The sequence below is a fragment of the Vigna umbellata genome, chromosome 9 (assembly GCF_029865625.1).
Source record: "Vigna umbellata cultivar VRB3 chromosome 9, Vumbellata_1.0, whole genome shotgun sequence".
Classification (NCBI taxonomy): domain Eukaryota; kingdom Viridiplantae; phylum Streptophyta; class Magnoliopsida; order Fabales; family Fabaceae; genus Vigna; species Vigna umbellata.
In genome coordinates, this window is record NC_142173.1 from 46,113,193 (window position 1) to 46,134,593 (window position 21,401).

The 21,401-nt window shown below is 36.9% G+C and overlaps 2 protein-coding genes and 2 long non-coding RNA genes across 4 annotated transcripts; all 4 read left to right on the top strand.

Moving 5' to 3' along the window:
* LOC148193684 (uncharacterized) lies at window positions 1-4,451 on the top strand. The gene is made up of 5 exons (XM_088098202.1): window positions 1-372; window positions 1,416-1,576; window positions 1,864-1,900; window positions 2,399-2,501; window positions 4,156-4,451. The coding sequence occupies exons 1-5, from the start codon at window positions 88-90 to the stop codon at window positions 4,260-4,262; spliced, it is 693 nt and encodes a 230-aa protein (XP_087954328.1). The 5' UTR covers window positions 1-87; the 3' UTR covers window positions 4,263-4,451.
* A 4,114-nt stretch (window positions 4,452-8,565) lies between these two features.
* LOC148193685 (protein Iojap-related, mitochondrial-like) lies at window positions 8,566-11,393 on the top strand. Its single transcript, XM_088098144.1, has 4 exons — window positions 8,566-8,891; window positions 9,014-9,101; window positions 10,445-10,542; window positions 11,135-11,393. Exons 1-4 carry the CDS (start codon window positions 8,607-8,609, stop codon window positions 11,204-11,206), a joined length of 543 nt encoding a protein of 180 aa, XP_087954270.1. The 5' UTR covers window positions 8,566-8,606; the 3' UTR covers window positions 11,207-11,393.
* Window positions 11,394-12,045: 652 nt separating this feature from the next.
* On the top strand, window positions 12,046-14,654 carry LOC148193686 (uncharacterized). The gene is made up of 3 exons (XR_015782416.1): window positions 12,046-12,218; window positions 12,317-12,402; window positions 14,232-14,654. It is a non-coding gene; the product is annotated as an uncharacterized LOC148193686 (long non-coding RNA).
* Window positions 14,655-18,365: 3,711 nt separating this feature from the next.
* Window positions 18,366-21,401, top strand: LOC148193687 (uncharacterized). Its single transcript, XR_015781895.1, has 3 exons — window positions 18,366-18,965; window positions 19,064-19,149; window positions 20,979-21,401. It is a non-coding gene; the product is annotated as an uncharacterized LOC148193687 (long non-coding RNA).

The window sequence follows — 21,401 nt, forward strand, 5'->3', positions numbered from 1 at the left end:
TGAACCGAACTAAACAACATACACTAGAAAGAAAACCACTGATAAAACCTTATTTTTTTCTTCTTTGCTCTTTTTGGTTTTGCTTCGATGCTCTCTTTCGCGAAACGGTTTCAGCTTCGGCCACTGACGACGTCGTTTCTCCTTGGACAGCTCCGGTACGCCCGAACGCGGCCAAAGTCGCCACCGGTGGCACTGAGGAAAACGGAGGAGCGGTCGGAGTGGTGGGCGGTGGACGGCGAAATGCACGAGATCGGCGATCACGTGCCGCTACGTGAGCGCTTCGTGATCCCCCGAGAAAACATCCCCAACAAGCGCCGCAAGCAGCTCAGAGAACAATTCATGCGCCGAACACGCCTCGTTCTTAAGGAATCCGTTAGTTTTTTACTCTTTCTCTCGACTTTCTGTTATTTATTTTATAATTATATTTTGCTTAGGATAAAATAGTTTTGTTGAGAAGGATTGTGCAGCATTAGGATATTTGCAGAGTGTGTTACTCCATGTAGAGATTAAGACCGAGGTTTTGCTACTTTTTTTGTGTTTTGGTCTTTGCAAGATTTTTAGTTCTTACCCTCAATGTTTTAAATATTAGTCTCAATTCTGGTCGCAATTTTGTAATTGTGGACAGATACTGTGGTTGTAGAGACTTCAGAAGCCTTTGATGTTGCAGCCCAAGTCAGTGTTGTTTTAAAATGTAGGTTTAGAGTGTATTTGAGTTTTACTTCCGGGAACTGTTTTTGTAATTTTTCAAATGCTACTAAACAAGTTGCTAGATAGTTAGTGGAGGGTGGTGCAAGACACAAAGAAGGAGTGGAATCGAGGGAGAGGTTAAATTCGATGAAATTAGACCAAAAGTGAGAGAATATTTCTTAGCTGATTCTATTATTTTGTTTTCTGAACACTTGTTTTTGTTCTTTTGGAAGCAACGTGCAAAACTTAACAGATTTTGGATGAGAGATGGATTGCCAAGTTGTGTGACATTATTTTGGAAAAGTAGTTTTTAAAATCAACAGGTGAGAATTGAATCAAACAAACCCTTAGTTTCCTTATGAAGGGTTAAAAACTTGTGTAATGAAAAAAAAAATCATTTCATTCTGTTAAATGTAGTGACTAAAAATGAATAATTTTTTTTATAGGTATTAAAACAAGATATTGTGATATTTTCACAGACCATCAATGTTTTTAAACCTAAGACATTGTTATCCCATTTGTATTTTTTTGTTTTTCAGTTTGAATTTTTATAATAAGAAGTTGCATTACATGGTTATTGCCTTGCTTAAGCGAAAATGTGATGGATATTATAATTCTGTTGCATTGTTGACTTGGTAGTTATTGTCAGTTTATGAATTTTTTATGAATAAGAAATGTAAAATTCAAAATCATGATTGTTGTCTAACTTGCTTGCGTGGTATTGAAAGGAGCATGATCCTTGGTGTAAAAGGTACATGGAACTGTATAATGAACTTAGAGAAAACTGGGAGAGGCTTTATTGGGATGAGGGTTACTCCAAAAAGCTTGCTCAGGATCATGCGAACTATGAGTCTGCTGAAGATGATGATAGGGATTTCTCCCCATACAGGTTTGCCTCCATTATTGATTCTTTCCTCTTTTCCTTTCTTGCCAAGACCTATGACTGCTTGTGTCTTGGAAAATGATATTTTTCTTGTACTGTCACTTGCATGAAGTTGAGGGCTGAACTGGTCATCTTGCTCAGTTTTATTGAAACAATTATTCTTTGAAGATTCTGAAGAGTCTATTTTTGTGTTGGCTATATTATTATGGTTCTGAATTTTCTGGTTCAAAATTTTGTGGGGGGTGGGGGAGATGCTGTCTAATATTGGTGTTTTCTGCTATATGGCATTTCAGGAGTAGAAGACCTCAGCCTCAGATGGATTATAGTAAGGTACAATGATATAAATATAGTATAGAAGTTGCCTTTTTTGTCTTGCTTTTGTATATATCTTTGATTCTAAGGATATTGTTCCACCATTAGTGAGCTATGCAGAATAAAGTGCCATCAGAAATAAATTGCATGTTGACATTTTGTATTACATAAAAAAATAAATTCTTTTGCCTATATTGAAGTTTTGCCGATTATTAGGCTTTGACTGTTGGAATTTCAACTCCCTGCATGAGAGTTGAGGGATCTTATTTAACATAATCCATGATGGGAAAAGAATTATATAAATTATTGTTCTTGTTGGTATCCAGTTTTTGAGGAATGATACACAGGCCATCTTTATTTGTGTTAACTGGGACAAATTCCCCTGTGATATTAAAACACAGTAATTATCTTCTCCCATTTTAGATATATTTGTTTGAGATAGCTGTAATCATTAAGATTGAAATGTTTAGTATACGTTTATGATACTGTCTCTCTGATTATTGGATTCTCATTCAGGACCAGACTTTTGGAAGAAACAGACAACCTGATAACTTGGAGAAAGTTAGCGTTCTTCGGGATAAATTTGAGTATGACCGAGAGAGAAGAATGAGAGAAAAAGGTTAGTTTCTAGACACACCATTCTGAAGTCTAGTAATCCTCAATGAAATATTCTTGTGAAATTTTTGAAAATGGCAAACGTATTATACAGTAGCACTGGTATCTTTTACCTCATCATGGTGCAGAACCATTCTATTTCCTGATTTTTTAATGTTGAACATGCTGAGAGACTAACTAGCCAGTGTGCCTGAGTATACTCTGTATGTGAGTTACTCAGCTAGTTCAGTCAGTGGGTTGAGTTTAATGGGGATGTTTTGCTAAATGAGCCATAAATCAAGTTAGTGCCAATCCTTAACGGAATCTAGTAGAAGACAGAAGTATCTCATAAACAACTCGACTCCTGTTTACCAGCCTGTAAATTGAGCTTTAGGCTTTTTGTCTGATAGTTGTTTTATGTTTTGTTCTCCTTCTGATGAGGATCAACCAAGGAACACGGACTTTGATGCACAACAAGGATTTGGTGGACCAATAACAAAGGCAAGTGCTAAGAAAAGCCAATGAAGCCCGAATTGGTTCAAATTCACATATGGAAGACTTGAAGCCCAAACTACTTAATTCAATTTGAGGAATAAAGATGATGGATGGACTGATTTACAGGACAAGACCCGTTTTCTATTTTTGCTTTGCATTTTTATTTATTCCAATGTAATAGTTTCATATGGATTTTGATGTGTTTTGGGTCAGTTTTATTTGTTTATTCCAATGTAATAGTGTTCAGTGGGGCTTTTATTCTGGTGGATAGTGGGAATTAGTTCCTATTGGATATTTAATTTAGTGGGAATTAATTATTCACTAGAATAAAACCCCACTAACTATTATAATGGTTCATGAAGCATGTGGGAAAAAAAAAGAACTGACCCAAAACATACCAAAAGCCATGAAATAATTACATACAAAATTTCAAAGGAAAAATAGAAAATGGACTGTCTTGCAAATCAGTCCATCCATCATCTTTATTCCTCAAGTTTGATTAAGTAGTTGACCAATTTAGTCTTCAATTCTTCTATATGTGAATTTGAACCAATGTGGATTTATTTGCTTTCTTAGTACTTTTTCCCTCGTCATTGGTCTACCAAGTCCTAGTAGCGCTTTAAGGTCCCAGTTCCTTGGTTGATGCTCACCACTTTAGCCTTTATTTTTAATTTAAGAGAAGCTGGTCAATATGAGAAAAATCATCTCTATGAACATGCTTAAATCTCTTTCTTGATATTTTATTTTTCAATAGCATTTTTGAGGCCAAAAATAGTTTGCTATATAATTCTTTTTCTGAAACAATCATATCATTTGTGCTTCAAATTTTGTACTGGAGGAGCAATTTAAGTGAATACCATTATCTAATAGATTCTTATGTTTGTACATAGCAGTGATGTCAGTGTGTTTTACAAACCTATTTCACCCTTTTATATATGCTGTAAATCCTCAGTCATCAAAGTTTAAATCTAGCAATTGGTAACGAAGAAATTATTCTTTCAATCACGTATTTTAACTATCGCTCGAAGAAATGACCATGTGATGTGTGAAAAATCTAAAGCAAACTATTTTCTGCTTGAGTTGCAAATTTTGTTCTGTTGGTTGTTAGATTCAATTTTATCAGTATTTTTCTCTTTATACATAAATACTTCACTTATCATTTATCACTATCTACTTCATGGCAGCATTTGCACCCATGCATGGAGGATCTGTTCCTGACTCTCATGATTCTAACCGTTGGAACCAACCGCTAGATACTGATCGATATTTTAGCCAAACAGAAAGGCGTTGAAAGAACAATATTGTAAGGGATAGTGTAGTTTTTCTCCCACTAACTCAATGCTATATATGATGCTGCCAATATAACTAGTTCCAGGAAGTGTTTACAGTCAGGAAAACGTTTTTTTTTTGGTATAAAGCTCATGTAGGAGTTGTGCTCTGAACAGATGTAATGTATTAATGCACTGATATTTACCCTGCACTTCTGTGTCTCTCAAAGTTTTGACTCTAAGAAGGTTATAGAAAATTGGAAGTAGCATGAAATGAACCTGGTGAAATTTTTTATCTGATAAACTGATTTAATCTGTATATATTTTCTTTTTGCACACCTCTCTGTTGGCTTAATTGATAAAACGTGCATACTGCACAATCCTCTTCCTGGTGATGTTGGTGATTATTTACTTTTTATGGTTTAGTATGCACCTTAAATTTTATAATTTAGTTAATGCATCTTTTTTTTCTAATAATTATGTTCGTTCAGTCTATAAGTGATAATAAGAGTTGTATCATTCATACAACTGATAACAATTTATACAATACTTTTTCTGATTTTCGTTTTTCTCTCTTGCTGTTGTACAGAGTACCCACTCTATTGACAATAGTGATCTTGGATTGGATCACATGGATTGAAAACTAAACAAACACATAAATGGCTATTGCTTCTTGCACCCTCACACTAGTAGAAAAAGACTAAATTACCCTTTATCATACCTTCTTCTTCCATGGTTGATGAAGAAGAAGGGCCTCTGAATATCGCAAACACGTTCTAGTTCGAAGAAGCCCCCACATTCCAGTTCCACGCTCAAATCAAACTAGAGCAGTACGAGTGAGTTTGTGAATAACCCTTGGTAACGCGACGACGCCGTTTTCATTTCTAGTTTTTTTTTTTCGCTGCCATTAATCTATCCGCATTTGCAATTTTTCTCTGTTGTATTTTGGGTTGAATTTGATTAAAAGCATTAATTAAATCGTTAATACCGTTTTGTTCATATTATCAAATTGTGTATTGTAATCTTCTAATTTTTTTTATGATTCTTTTAATTAAATCGGTAGTAATTTGTTCAGTGGATAATAATGTGATTCAGTTATTCAATCTGACATATATATTTTAGCATTCTTATCATTTAAATAGTACCAACTTCAATTTAACATATAATAAATATAGATTCTTTCTAATAAATAGGGTTAAATATGTTTTTAGTCCCTAAACTATTGACCGTTTCTGGTTTTCGTCCCTCTTCCAAACTAAGGTACAATTTGGTCCTCAATCTTTAAAAAACGTTCGTTTTAGTTGAAAAACGAACGTTTTGAGGACTAAAACGAGGACTAAAAACAAAATTTTGAGGACTAAAACGAACGTTTTTTAAAGATTGAGGACTAAATTGTACCTTACTTTGGAAGAGGGACGAAAACCAGAAACGGTCAATAGTTTAGGGACTAAAAACATATTTAACCCTAATAAATATAAGCATTACATTCATCAAAATAAATTAAAAGATTTTATTGAATAATTTCAATAAATATTGAGGTCAAAATAATATTAAACCTATTTAAATTCACTAAAATGTTAATTTTTTTTCTAAAACCTTCGAAAATTCAGTTTGTAGAAATTTATTTATCGTAAGACTGTGAAATATGCGTTGGTGAATATGATTAAGACTTTACATCTTTTCTCTCTTTGCCACAAAACCTATTATGTAACTTGGTGAAATGATTAACTATGTGAAGAAATTGCTATGTTGTCAACCAATTTAATATATATATATATATATATATATATATATTAAAGAACATGATTTAATGAGATTGATTAAATCTTTTTATTATGAAATAATTTAAACTTATATAATATTTATATATCATAATTAATTTCGATAATTTAATGTTATAATTATTATTTATAATAATGAATCATTTTATTATTATTAATTACAATGTTGTTATATGTTTGAAATAAGTATTATTTTAATCAGAACATTGTAACATCCGATCATATAATAACCAATATTATATAATATAGACGTCAACATCTAAATAAAGAGAACAGTCGAAGTATGACGTGTAATTAAATGTGAAATTACAGTCATCCAAAAATAAAAGAAACGAAAATTTAAACCTAAACAGTTTAAAGGAATGAACACTACAAGTGTTCGAATAGGAAAAATTCCTAAGAAGACTACTCCGCAACATTAGTAACCTCCAGTTTTTGCTCCAAAGGAATCTCCTCGACAACGTCTGCTCCCCAAGTGGATGATCATCGCTAAAGAAACATACCCAAACAGCACACAATACAAACAATGCAAGGGTGAGCTATATATAAAAACATGTTATACATATAATACATTTAATTCATGTCGTCATACATAAATACATATAAAGGAACAATTAAAGCATGCTCATTAAACCACAACTCACACATCTTTACACTTGCATAGTTCAACTGGCACTCCCCAACACTATGCAAGGTAAATTTCCAACACACGACTCATCCGGATTTGTATAACTGTCGAACTAACCGTCGTCTTTGCACTTGCATAGTTCTGTTGGCACTCTCCAACACTAGCAAGGTAAATCCCCAACCTGCCTATATCTGCCATTAAAGGCTATAGACGAGGACCTCCCTCTACTTTCACCACTAACACTGTTCTTCTCTATGTGAGCATGAACAATGCTTTGAGTGTAGGGATAGACAGACCGATCCTAAGTTCACTACCGTTATACAGAACAACCACAACACCACATAACCACTTATAGTAATCTCTCCGTGAGATGTCCACTTCATACTCACATACATCACTTACATTTACAATCATATCATCACAGTAATTTATCATATTTCATACATTCACATATTTTCACATACATCACATCGCACCATATATTCCAAATATTTGTACACATAATTCAATTCAAGAGAAAATAAACTTAGACTCCAACATTATTTGTAGAATACTATTTGGACGAGCACTATTCACCGAACACTGTTAGCCGAACACTACTGAACGAACGCTATTTTCCAAACACCAGGCCGAACCTTATTTGGACGGACGTTATCAGATCCTACAATATCATGCCGAACGCTATTTCACCGAACGCAATATGGACGAACATTCTTAGAACGAACACCATAATGGATTTAAACACTCTCGGGCCGAACGCTATAACCGAACGCCTCACTGGATTAAACACTATTAAGCCGAACACTAAAACCGAACAACACTGGATTAAACACTATTCGGCCGAACGCTATAACTGAACACCTCAATAAAATCGGATACTGGCTGGACGAACGCTCAAAATAAATCCTCTTCGAGACCGCACGCTGCCTATGACGGAAACCATTAGAACGAACGTTTATTTTCTGCGTCGAATACCTAGGTCACTTTACCGAACACCTAAAGTACTGGCCGAACGTCTAGAACCTTGGCCGAATGATCACGACTTAACAAAACAGTATTAAATCAAAATTTGACCGAACGGTACTACATCTAATCTGACCGTTCGGTACTAAATTAAATCCTGAGAATACTAATTTATACCGAACGTTACAATTTCTAACACTTTAAGACCGAACGTTCAAGATCAAACTTTAGAATATCAATTTAACAACGAACGCTCAAAATATTAATACAGCCAGACGAACGCTCTAGATCACCATTAGAAACTACCTATTTAAAACCGAACGCTACAACCACTAATACATCAAAACCGACCGTTTAAGATCCAAACCTCAGATTAATACCGAACGCTCATGATTGAAACCTAAGGATACTACGCGAAGACCGAACGCTCAGAATTGAAACCTCAGAATATCAATTTAAGAACGAACACTCAAGATTGAAACCTAAAATAGCAAATTGAGAACGAACGCTCACAATCATTAATCTACCAAGACCGAACGCTCGAGATTGAATACTTAATTAAGGACGAACGCCTAAAATTACTAATTCACTGTATACAGTTTGGACGAACGTCTAATATAATACGAGCTTTACCTAAGGACGAACGCGAACGCTCGTTACATTCGAACACCAAAACCGAACGCTCACACTATTTTGAATAATTGAATCACATTATTATCCACTAAACAAAGTACTACCGATTTAATTAAAAGAATCATAAAAAAAATTAGAAGATTACAATACACAATTTGATAATATGAACAAAACGGTATTAACGATTTAATTAATGCTTTTAATCAAATTCAACCCAAAATACAACAGAGAAAAATTGCAAATACGGATAGATTAATGGCAGCGAAAAAAAAACACTAGAAATGAAAACGGCGTCGTCGCGTTACCGGGTTATTCACAAACTCACTCGTACTGCTCTAGTTTGATTTGAGCGTGGAACTGGAATGTGGGGGCTTCTTCGAACTAGAACGTGTTTGCGATATTCAGAGGCCCTTCTTCTTCATCAACCATGGAAGAAGAAGGTAGGGTTCTGTTCTTTGTCTCCCGTTGACGGCCGTAATTGCCTTCTGGATCTGCCGGAGATCGAGAAGGTTCTGATGGATATCAAAGCTGACGACGTTAAAGTGATACCGGTTCCCAAGCACTGCGATTGGGCCGATTTCATGGTTCTCGCCACTGGCAGGTCCACCTGGCACGTCAAGAACATAGCCCAAGCCCTAATTTACAAGGCACCACACCCTCCTTCCTTCGTCCTTTTTATCGCTATATTTGCATTATTGATTTTCGATTGAAACTGGTTTTCATTTTTGTTTTTCTTCCGAGACTTATGTATATTTGTGTAATTAACCAGGCCAAACAGAAACAGAGAGGAGCTGAACGAATGATGCTACCGAGTGTAGAAGGGGAAGAGGGAGGAAAGTGGATAGTCATTGACTCTGGTATCTCGTGCTTTTGTAATCATTTTTGTGTTCATTTTGTTGAGTTTAGAAAATCCATTAGGGGTCGTTTGGACAATCTTCTTCAATAGATAGTTTTTTTCGGTTAAAATTAATTTATACATACCCAAATTTGTAGAATTGTTCTTATATAACTTTTTGTTTTTGTTTTTTTTTATCTTTTACTTTGTGCAATGAGCTAATTTAACTTACCTTCTCTTTTTTAATTTTTCTCACCTAAAGTCATTTTGAAGAAATTTGTCCAAACAGAACTCCAAGTAAAGAAAATTGCAGTAGCGATAATGGCTGATAACAGATACAATGTCATGAATTAGCATCTTGACTGCATTTGCTAAATGTTCTGTTCTTTTAGGAATGTTAGGTATTCACAGGCCTTTCCAATAATTAATATTTACCAAGAACTAGTTTACTATCTTTAATGGGGTCTTCTTTTTCAGAGAGGTCTATTCCATCCACACGATAGATGTTGTGTGATGTTATAAATTAGTAAACCAATATGCAGATACTGGTTGAAACTCACATCAGAGAGCTACTGATGCAGTTTAAGTGGAGACTTATACTCTATCCTAGCTAATTGATTATGCTACCTGTGTGACAAATTACTAGTTTGTTAGTACTAGAAAGTTGTTAAATTAACTTGTTGGTTCCACAACATTATTGTCTTAGCGTATGTTGCTCTGCGTGATATTCATTAAATCAAACAAGATAATGAGTTTAGTCTCAGCATGGTATCAGTTTCTACACTCTACAACCTCTGATTTTCTTTCTTGCACTTATTCCAGTTTCTTCACTGGTGAATGGAGCCAGCGAATTACCATTCTTGGGTGATTAGGGATGACAAGGTAAGACGGGTGCTGTAAAAAGGTGTGGGTAGGCTGGACATTTAAGCCCGTCAATCTGCATGGGGCAGTATAACCTGCAGCCCATTGGCCAAAGTGTGGGTGAGCCTGCCCCTCAACATGCATGACTCTTCTATTGAAGAATTAACTGAATTTTGTCTGTTACAACTAATCTAACATTGTGGTTTAATTCTTTTTATCTATTTCGGGAGGTGTTGCAATTTAGTGATTCTTTCATGTTAACTTTTCATTGCTCAGCGCATGCGGTGGCTTGACAAGGCTTTGGGGAAAAAATTACTTTGTTAGTCTTTAGGAAATAGGTCCTTTCTCTGTCACTTTCCTTCTATCAGTCTATTATTTTTGGTGATGTATGATTTGCTAGATCGGTGAACATTGCTTTTTATGTTATGAAAACTTTCAATTATTGGATTTATAGTTCTAACATGCCTTGCTTTCCCTTTTTGGTTCATTTTTTTTTATGTTTAGGTAAAGTGATAATTCATGCACTTGATGAAAAGGCCAGAGCTTACTACAATTTGGAGGGTCTTTGGACCCGAGGGACAATTCAAAATGAACCTGATGGGGTAAGTACGAGGCTAGCTTATATTCGTTTTAAGTTGTAAGATAGTTAGATATAGTTTGGGTTTGTTAAAGGTTTACTATTTAATCATTTTTGATTTATAGCTTATATTTACACTGTCATACCTACCAAATTTTTTATTGGTTAATAGTGTAGATAACAGCGCACCAAATAAAACTCAATTTGAAAACCATTAAGTGGAATTCACCATTTCTTACTTCTGTGCCTGCCACCTTAACATTCATTCACTACTTGGATTTATATTATGATGGTATTGCCACACCAAATCTTCCTATGGATTAGGCGTTGTGATTGAGGCCAATTCCTGTACCAGTTTGTGTCAAGAGTAGTTCAAAATGGTACTTTAAGTTATTCTTGGTGGAGGTCTTAGAGCAGGCATTCGATGGGTTTTGGGGGCTCGCGCGAGTTATCTGATTAGGCTTATGTTAGTGTATATGGCTTGGTTCAACTGGGCTTGAGCAATTACATAGACATATGTCTTTATTATTTTTATTATGATGATGAATATGTATTCTTGAGATAAATACTATAGGATGAATAATTCGAATGATCATTTTTCTTTTTACTGATTGTAGGATTTACAAAAAGCTTTGGTGAAGGTTCGTCGAAAAAACAATTCGAAGAAACCTGCACAAAAGAATGCTTAATTGGTGTCTCAATGTAAACAACCTTTTAAAACTGTAGCTTCTGACTGCATCTGATCTAGACAATTTAGAAGTTTGTATACATATCACGGTTTTCTGATCTGTTATTTTAGTTGTTTTGAATACAAATTTTGCTAGGGTTGTCTAGCTGCAATGGTAAAGATAGAAAAGAGGTAACATTGAAGCTGTCCATCATCATGCACTCCACTTTTATTTTTGGTGAGTCATGAATCGTTACCGGAGCCTGGACTTTTACATCACCTACATAAATATGTGAATTAAAAAACCTGTTTACAAACAGAAAATATATATATTAAACATACATCTCATTCTCCTAGGTGACAAAAATTACTTGAGTTGGAAAATGGCTAAAAAAATGAAATATTTTCAACTAGAGTGATGAAAACGGAGGAAAGTATATTTTTCAATATAAAATCAACTTTAACTTTTTTTAACAGTCAGATAATTCTCTTTAGAAATGGTTCTAACTTCTGAATTCTTTTTCTGACGAAGTAAATTGTGAGACCCTGGATAATTAGCAAATTTAATCCTGACATCACACCACTAACACACACACCACGTCACTGTTGCGGGTAATTAAAAACCCACTTTCAACTCTGATTTTCACCTCTGCAATGCACAGAAAACTGAACCACCATCATTCTCTGCAACATTAAAAACGCACCACTCCTTACATGCACACCTGCCACTTGTCACGTTAGAAACTTACAAATCAGAATTTAGTATGCAGGTGTCAGTCTTGGACATGTTTGTTCAAGCAAACGTTACTTTAACAAAACCAAAGTTTTCTGAGAACCCTTTCACCTGCACACTCATTCATCTTCTTCCTCAGAAAACCAAACTCTTCATTTTCTCCAAATTTCTCTCTAAGAATCCTTAACTTCTCTCTATCAGAAAACTCACGTTTCCTCTCTGATCACAATTGCAGCACCATAGGAATGTTAGTACTGCTGTGATCTCCATTTTGGACCAAACAGAAACTGAATCCAATCTGGTAAGCCTTCTTACTGTATTTCGTTCTTAGGTTTCTGGAAGAATAGAGTTTTAGTGCATGCAAGTATGTAGTCTCAGAGTTCTGCAATTTTTGATTAGATTTGTTTTGGAAGAATCAAGAATATAATAGAAGCATAGTTGGATAAAGCCATTTTCATCTAGGACAAGTTGGAACTTCAATCCGGGTAAGGGAAGCTTATATGTTTAATTCATACTGCTTGATTTTATAATCTGAGTTGCATGTATATGAAATCTGATATTTGAGCCTTATGAACGTTTACTGATATGAGATATAAATTCTGGTTCATTTGCATGTTGTTTTGGATACGCATGAAAGATGTGTGAATGTTATAGAGTTGGAATGATTAGATCGATTGAATCTGTCATGAATGAACACTGCTTAATTGTATTATATATGTTGTTGCTGATTTTTGATTTAAATGTATATTGATTTGATTCTGTATAAATGGAGTATGGTGATTGTATATTTGGAATGATCCAAATGTTGAAATCTGTATGATTTGATGTATTAAATCTGAAAGGAAAGTTGTCAAGTTCATAAAAATCGAAATCTGGAAAATTCTGTTAAGAGTTGAGAAATCTGGTCTCTGTACTGATAAAGGACGTTCGTCCCTGTACGGTCTTAAACCGTTCGGTTTTCAGTTAAGCTTACTTAGACTAGAATTCTTTCATTTGGAAAGAATTCTGCCCGAGAATGAGCGTCCCTAGTTGATGATCTGAGCGTTCGTCTAGCTCAGTAATATTTAAATATTTAAAACTTTATAAATGAGTGACGTTCGGCCTTAAGTAGAGCGTCCGTCCTTAATAACGTTCGTCCTAAATGAAGTTCGACCTTCTGTTGAACGTTCGTCTACAGAGCGTTCGTTTCTATATTGAACGTTCGTTCATAACTGGTGTTCGGTCATATACCTAAACGTTCGTCCTACCCAACGTTCGGTTTATACCAACGTTCGTTCTGATTGTGCTCGGTCATTGACTTAGCGTTCGTTCCAAAGCGGGGTTCGGTTTCTAAACTGAACGCTCGTCCCTATTATTGAATTTTGAGCGAACATAACTGGCGTTCGTCCAAATTGTTAAATTACGTTCGTACTTGGACTGCCAGTGCTGTTCTTCTGAAATCAATTATATTGCTGGTGTATCTAAACACTTATCACTGGTTTTATTCCTTGGGTTCTATCTAGATTCTTTACACTTAAAATCTTTCAATGTATTATTCATCTCTTCTAAAGATCAGTATTTTCAAATTATCAAGAGTTGAAGCATATTAAGTGAATAAATGACTCGTTTCTTTTGTTCAGAAACGTGAAATCAAAGGTTCTGTGATAAGTTCATTTTATTTGATTAAAGAATGCATGACGTTAATATTAAGAGAGTGAAATACAGAATGGAGATATTATAATTATGAAAGGATATGATGGTTGAACACGACATGATATGATTATATGATTTTGAACTTGAATGAGCGTTCCATGGAGGAGCTTCTCAGTTGTATTAAATGCTAAATTTGTAAAGTATGAACATGGACAAGTTACTGATGGCTTGGTCCATCCTGATATTCCGTGATGCTCATCTTCACGTAGAAGGGGGTAGTCATGCGTGGGAATGGCAGGAGGTCATTCGTATCCCTCACTTAGCAGGGGCGAATGATTAACCTCAAGTGGAGGTCATTCGTATCCCTCACTTAGCAGGGGCGAAGGATTAACCGCATGTGGAAGCTGATTAGGTATATCCCGGCTACCACACCACTTGGGTGCAAGGACGCCTGTAACTACATGGTTCATACAGTTCAGTACAGTCTGTTTTATATAGATTTATATGTTAAATTTTATGATTAAGTTGTTTGATGTATCTGTGAATTAAATTGTGAACTGTATGTATGTTGTATTAATTAAACAATATAAGCTTACCCTTGCAATTTTCCTGGTGCTGTTTACTGTCCATGTATAATCCGTCTTGTCAAAATGCAATGATCATCCGTTGTGGATGTGAGCAGAGGGTGATGCATCTCTTGAAGTATTACTGGAAGAAGAAAATTTGGAAGATGCAAACCTGGTTGAAGTTGAAGTAAAAGCTGAACAGTAGAGGCGCGATTCCGTAGCAGTTTTAGTCTAGTGTGTTGTGCAGTATTTTTGGCAGTTGTATATATATATAGTTCTGCAGATCTGTTTTGTATTTATCTGAAAATTTGGAATTCTGTCAAGTGCTGGACTGTATTTTGATATTCTGTATTTAAATTCTACAGAATGGATAATCAGAACTGGTTTCTGTTTATTTTTTTATGAATTCTGAACACTGCAGATTTTACTGTACGTGCTGTATGTTAAGTTTTAAAATTCTGAGCTACTGTAATATTCTTAAGACTGCACTGTTTATCTCTGTAAATGTGATCAGTTCTGGTTAATGGTAATTATCATTATTTTGGGATGTTACATTAGTGGTATCAGAGCAGTTTTGTTCTCTTAAGGACACTGTAGGGTTATGAGTGCACTGTGTTTTTGCTGTGTGCTTATTATAGTTTTAATTTTTTTTTTTTAATTGTTTTTTTTAAAATTTTTTATTTTTTAACTCCCCCTTGGACATAACTAACGCTCGTTTTCTCTGTATCCAGAGAACTAATGGCACCTAGATTGCCTCCCCCTCCTCAACCGAATGAACCTGATACTTCCAACCGCTCTAGATTGTTGGAGGACGTTATTGAGAGACTCCAACGACAAAATACCACCCTTATGGAACAGAACACCACCCTGATGCAGCAGAATCAGGCAGCCATGCAGGGTTTAGAAGCCTCACGTGTTACTGCTGAAAACACACAGAGACAATTGATGGACATCCTTGCTGCCACTAGAGGTACGCCTGGAGCATCCTCTTCAAACGCCACTCCACACGCTGCTCAACCAAACGCTGAATGGAGTTTGGAGAGTTTCCTCCAGCATCATCCAGCTAAATTCAATGGAAAGGGCCTCCCTGATGAGGCGGATCAGTGGCTAGGAGACATGGAGAGAATTTTCAATGCAAAGAGGTGTCCGGACGAGAATAGGTTGGCTTACACAGAATATTTACTGACTGGGGAAGCAAGCCACTGGTGGGCGAGCACAAGAGCTATTCTGATAGAAGCTCAACGTCCTGTCACTTGGGAAGTATTTCGTGGTAAATTTTACGAGGAGTACTTTCCTGACAGCGTACGGTTTGCGAAGGAAGTGGAGTTTTTACAACTAGTTCAAGGTGGGATGACAGTTTCAGAGTATACCAACAAGTTCAAGCACCTTGTTCGGTTCTATACGATGGCAGCCAATGAAGAATGGCAGTGTAGGAAGTTTGAGAACGGATTGAGGAGTGATTTGAAGGTGTTGATATCCAGCTTATGTATCCGGTCTTTTCCCAGTATGGTTGAGCGAGCTAAGGTATTGGAGAAAAATATGGCAGAGGTTGAACGACAGAAGAAACAACCGCAAGTTAGTAGGGGACCAATTGTGTCCAGGGGAAGTTCTGTTCAGAGGAGACTACCTTACGCTCGTCCAAATCAATCAGCCAATACAAGTGGTTCTCAAGCACTGGTTCCTGTAGGACAAGCTGGACAAGGCAGTGTAACTTGCTTTCACTGTGGAGGGCCGCATTACCGTTCATCCTGCCCTCAACTGGTAGGAGGAAAGCACTGTAACAGATGTGGACGAAATGGGCACGTGGAGAACGAGTGTAACATGAGTGGAAGAGCAGTGATGAGACCACCAAACACTGGCAGAAATCAGCCACGGGGTGGACGTGCACAAGCAGTGGGGAGAGTGTACGCTATCACTGGAGCGGAAGCAGAGAACGCAGGTAATCTTATAACTGGTGAATGCTTGCTGTTTGGAGTGCCTTGTTGTGTGCTGTTTGACTCTGGGGCAACGCACTCCTTCATCTCGAAGGCGTGTGTTGAAAAGCTGGGAATAGTAGAGAGAGATCTGCAGTTTGACTTGGTGGTATCAACACCAGCGGCTGGAGAGCTTAGAACATCTACCGTGTGCATTAGATGTCCTATTGTGGTTGAGGGGCATAGTTATAAGGTGAACTTAATCTGTTTACCTTTGAAGGACTTGGAAATAATTCTAGGAATGGATTGGTTGGCTACCAACCATATTATTATAGATTGTGGCAAGAAGGAATTAGTGTTTCCTGAAGATGATGAAGAATGTGTGGGAGTTACATTCGGTCAGTTAAGGGAGGATATAATGGAAGGTGCAAGCTGTTTTCTCATTATGACACATGAAGACAAGGAGTTAGGAGGGTTGACGGAAGCACGGACGTCCAATGAGAGCAGTACGGAACGAGCAGTGGTGAGTGAATTTCTGGACGTTTTTCCAGAAGAGATACCAGGATTGCCTCCTGTTAGAGAAGTCGAATTCACCATTGATTTGGTGACAACGGCAGCTCCTATATCTGTTCAACCTTACCGAATGGCACCTGCAGAGTTGGTTGAACTCAAGAAGCAAATTGAAGAGCTTATGGAGAAGAAATTCATTAGACCGAGCGTATCACCATGGGGAGCTCCGGTACTCTTGGTGAAAAAGAAAGATGGCAGCTCTCGGTTATGTATAGATTACAGGCAATTAAACAAGCTGACCATCAAGAACAAATACCCGTTGCCAAGAATAGATGATTTGTTGGATCAGCTGCATGGAGCAACAGTATTTTCTAAGATTGATTTGCGTTCAGGATATCACCAGATAAGGGTTAAGGAGGACGACATCCAGAAGACAGCATTCAGATCACGTTATGGGCATTATGAGTACGTGGTAATGCCATTTGGAGTAACGAACGCTCCAGCCATCTTCATGGATTACATGAACCGGATATTTAGACCCTATTTGGATAAATTTGTAGTTGTGTTCATAGATGATATTCTCATCTACTCCAAAACCAATGCTGAACATGAAGAACACTTGAGAACAGTACTAACCGTGTTGAGGGAGAAAGAGTTGTACGCAAAGCTGTCCAAGTGTGAATTCTGGTTAAAGGAGGTGCAGTTTCTGGGGCATGTGATATCGTCTGAAGGTATTTCAGTAGATCCCTCTAAAGTGCAAGCAGTGTTAGATTGGAAGAGCCCGCGTTCAGTCACTGAAGTGAGGAGTTTTGTGGGGCTGGCTGGTTATTACAGACGTTTCATAGAGGGGTTCGCCAAGATAGTGGCTCCTCTTACTAGATTGACTAGAAAGGATCAGCCATTCGCTTGGACTGATCTGTGTGAGGAACGGTTCCAGGAGCTGAAGATGAAATTGACGCGCGCCAGTTTTGATTATTCCAGACACGTCCAAGCCATTTGAAGTGTACTGTGACGCATCTCACCAAGGTTTGGGCTGTGTGCTCATGCAAGAGAGACGTGCAGTAGCGTACGCGTCTCGCCAGTTGAAGATTCATGAACGCAATTATCCCACACACGACCTGGAGTTGGCAGCTGTCGTTTTTGCACTAAAGATTTGGAGGCACTATTTATACGGATCAACGTTCCAAGTCTTTAGTGATCACAAGAGCCTCAAATATTTGTTTGATCAGAGGGAGCTGAATATGAGGCAAAGACGTTGGCTGGAATTTTTAAAAGATTATGATTTTGAACTGCTATATCACCCTGGGAAAGCCAACGTAGTGGCAGACGCCCTAAGCAGGAATACAGTACAAGTCTCATTGATGATGGTGAAGGAGCTGAACTTGGTGGAGAATTTTAGAGATCTAAGATTACAATTTGAATTAGGAGAGAACGTAATAAGGTGCTGTAATCTTAGAATTTCTAGTGATGTGTTTGACAGAATCTGGATGAAGCAACGTGAGGATGAAGAACTGTTGAAGATATTTGATGCACTCGGTTCAGAAAAAGCTAAGGAGTTTAATGCTGGAACGGATGGTATGTTGCGTTATTTGGGAAGAACTTGCATTCCCAATGATGGAGAGCTGAAACGTATTATATTGGAAGAAGCTCATCATAGTCGTCTTAGCATACACCCCGGTATGACTAAGATGTATCAAGATCTTAGGAAATCTTTCTGGTGGCCGGGAATGAAGAGTGATGTTGCACGCTTTGTGGCATCTTGCTTAACCTGTCAACGCGCCAAGGCTGAACACCAACGTCCAGGTGGATTGCTTCAACAATTGGAGATTCAACGTGGGAGGTGGAGAGTGCAATGAGGGACTTATATCCACACTTATTCATAGGTAAATTCTGAATTTTCGAGGACGAAAATTTTTGTAGTTAGGGAGAATGTGAGACCCTGGATAATTAGCAAATTTAATCCTGACATCACACCACTAACACACACACCACGTCACTGTTGCGGGTAATTAAAAACCCACTTTCAACTCTGATTTTCACCTCTGCAATGCACAGAAAACTGAACCACCATCATTCTCTGCAACATTAAAAACGCACCACTCCTTACATGCACACCTGCCACTTGTCACGTTAGAAACTTACAAATCAGAATTTAGTATGCAGGTGTCAGTCTTGGACATGTTTGTTCAAGCAAACGTTACTTTAACAAAACCAAAGTTTTCTGAGAACCCTTTCACCTGCACACTCATTCATCTTCTTCCTCAGAAAACCAAACTCTTCATTTTCTCCAAATTTCTCTCTAAGAATCCTTAACTTCTCTCTATCAGAAAACTCACGTTTCCTCTCTGATCACAATTGCAGCACCATAGGAATGTTAGTACTGCTGTGATCTCCATTTTGGACCAAACAGAAACTGAATCCAATCTGGTAAGCCTTCTTACTGTATTTCGTTCTTAGGTTTCTGGAAGAATAGAGTTTTAGTGCATGCAAGTATGTAGTCTCAGAGTTCTGCAATTTTTGATTAGATTTGTTTTGGAAGAATCAAGAATATAATAGAAGCATAGTTGGATAAAGCCATTTTCATCTAGGACAAGTTGGAACTTCAATCCGGGTAAGGGAAGCTTATATGTTTAATTCATACTGCTTGATTTTATAATCTGAGTTGCATGTATATGAAATCTGATATTTGAGCCTTATGAACGTTTACTGATATGAGATATAAATTCTGGTTCATTTGCATGTTGTTTTGGATACGCATGAAAGATGTGTGAATGTTATAGAGTTGGAATGATTAGATCGATTGAATCTGTCATGAATGAACACTGCTTAATTGTATTATATATGTTGTTGCTGATTTTTGATTTAAATGTATATTGATTTGATTCTGTATAAATGGAGTATGGTGATTGTATATTTGGAATGATCCAAATGTTGAAATCTGTATGATTTGATGTATTAAATCTGAAAGGAAAGTTGTCAAGTTCATAAAAATCGAAATCTGGAAAATTCTGTTAAGAGTTGAGAAATCTGGTCTCTGTACTGATAAAGGACGTTCGTCCCTGTACGGTCTTAAACCGTTCGGTTTTCAGTTAAGCTTACTTAGACTAGAATTCTTTCATTTGGAAAGAATTCTGCCCGAGAATGAGCGTCCCTAGTTGATGATCTGAGCGTTCGTCTAGCTCAGTAATATTTAAATATTTAAAACTTTATAAATGAGTGACGTTCGGCCTTAAGTAGAGCGTCCGTCCTTAATAACGTTCGTCCTAAATGAAGTTCGACCTTCTGTTGAACGTTCGTCTACAGAGCGTTCGTTTCTATATTGAACGTTCGTTCATAACTGGTGTTCGGTCATATACCTAAACGTTCGTCCTACCCAACGTTCGGTTTATACCAACGTTCGTTCTGATTGTGCTCGGTCATTGACTTAGCGTTCGTTCCAAAGCGGGGTTCGGTTTCTAAACTGAACGCTCGTCCCTATTATTGAATTTTGAGCGAACATAACTGGCGTTCGTCCAAATTGTTAAATTACGTTCGTACTTGGACTGCCAGTGCTGTTCTTCTGAAATCAATTATATTGCTGGTGTATCTAAACACTTATCACTGGTTTTATTCCTTGGGTTCTATCTAGATTCTTTACACTTAAAATCTTTCAATGTATTATTCATCTCTTCTAAAGATCAGTATTTTCAAATTATCAAGAGTTGAAGCATATTAAGTGAATAAATGACTCGTTTCTTTTGTTCAGAAACGTGAAATCAAAGGTTCTGTGATAAGTTCATTTTATTTGATTAAAGAATGCATGACGTTAATATTAAGAGAGTGAAATACAGAATGGAGATATTATAATTATGAAAGGATATGATGGTTGAACACGACATGATATGATTATATGATTTTGAACTTGAATGAGCGTTCCATGGAGGAGCTTCTCAGTTGTATTAAATGCTAAATTTGTAAAGTATGAACATGGACAAGTTACTGATGGCTTGGTCCATCCTGATATTCCGTGATGCTCATCTTCACGTAGAAGGGGGTAGTCATGCGTGGGAATGGCAGGAGGTCATTCGTATCCCTCACTTAGCAGGGGCGAATGATTAACCTCAAGTGGAGGTCATTCGTATCCCTCACTTAGCAGGGGCGAAGGATTAACCGCATGTGGAAGCTGATTAGGTATATCCCGGCTACCACACCACTTGGGTGCAAGGACGCCTGTAACTACATGGTTCATACAGTTCAGTACAGTCTGTTTTATATAGATTTATATGTTAAATTTTATGATTAAGTTGTTTGATGTATCTGTGAATTAAATTGTGAACTGTATGTATGTTGTATTAATTAAACAATATAAGCTTACCCTTGCAATTTTCCTGGTGCTGTTTACTGTCCATGTATAATCCGTCTTGTCAAAATGCAATGATCATCCGTTGTGGATGTGAGCAGAGGGTGATGCATCTCTTGAAGTATTACTGGAAGAAGAAAATTTGGAAGATGCAAACCTGGTTGAAGTTGAAGTAAAAGCTGAACAGTAGAGGCGCGATTCCGTAGCAGTTTTAGTCTAGTGTGTTGTGCAGTATTTTTGGCAGTTGTATATATATATAGTTCTGCAGATCTGTTTTGTATTTATCTGAAAATTTGGAATTCTGTCAAGTGCTGGACTGTATTTTGATATTCTGTATTTAAATTCTACAGAATGGATAATCAGAACTGGTTTCTGTTTATTTTTTTATGAATTCTGAACACTGCAGATTTTACTGTACGTGCTGTATGTTAAGTTTTAAAATTCTGAGCTACTGTAATATTCTTAAGACTGCACTGTTTATCTCTGTAAATGTGATCAGTTCTGGTTAATGGTAATTATCATTA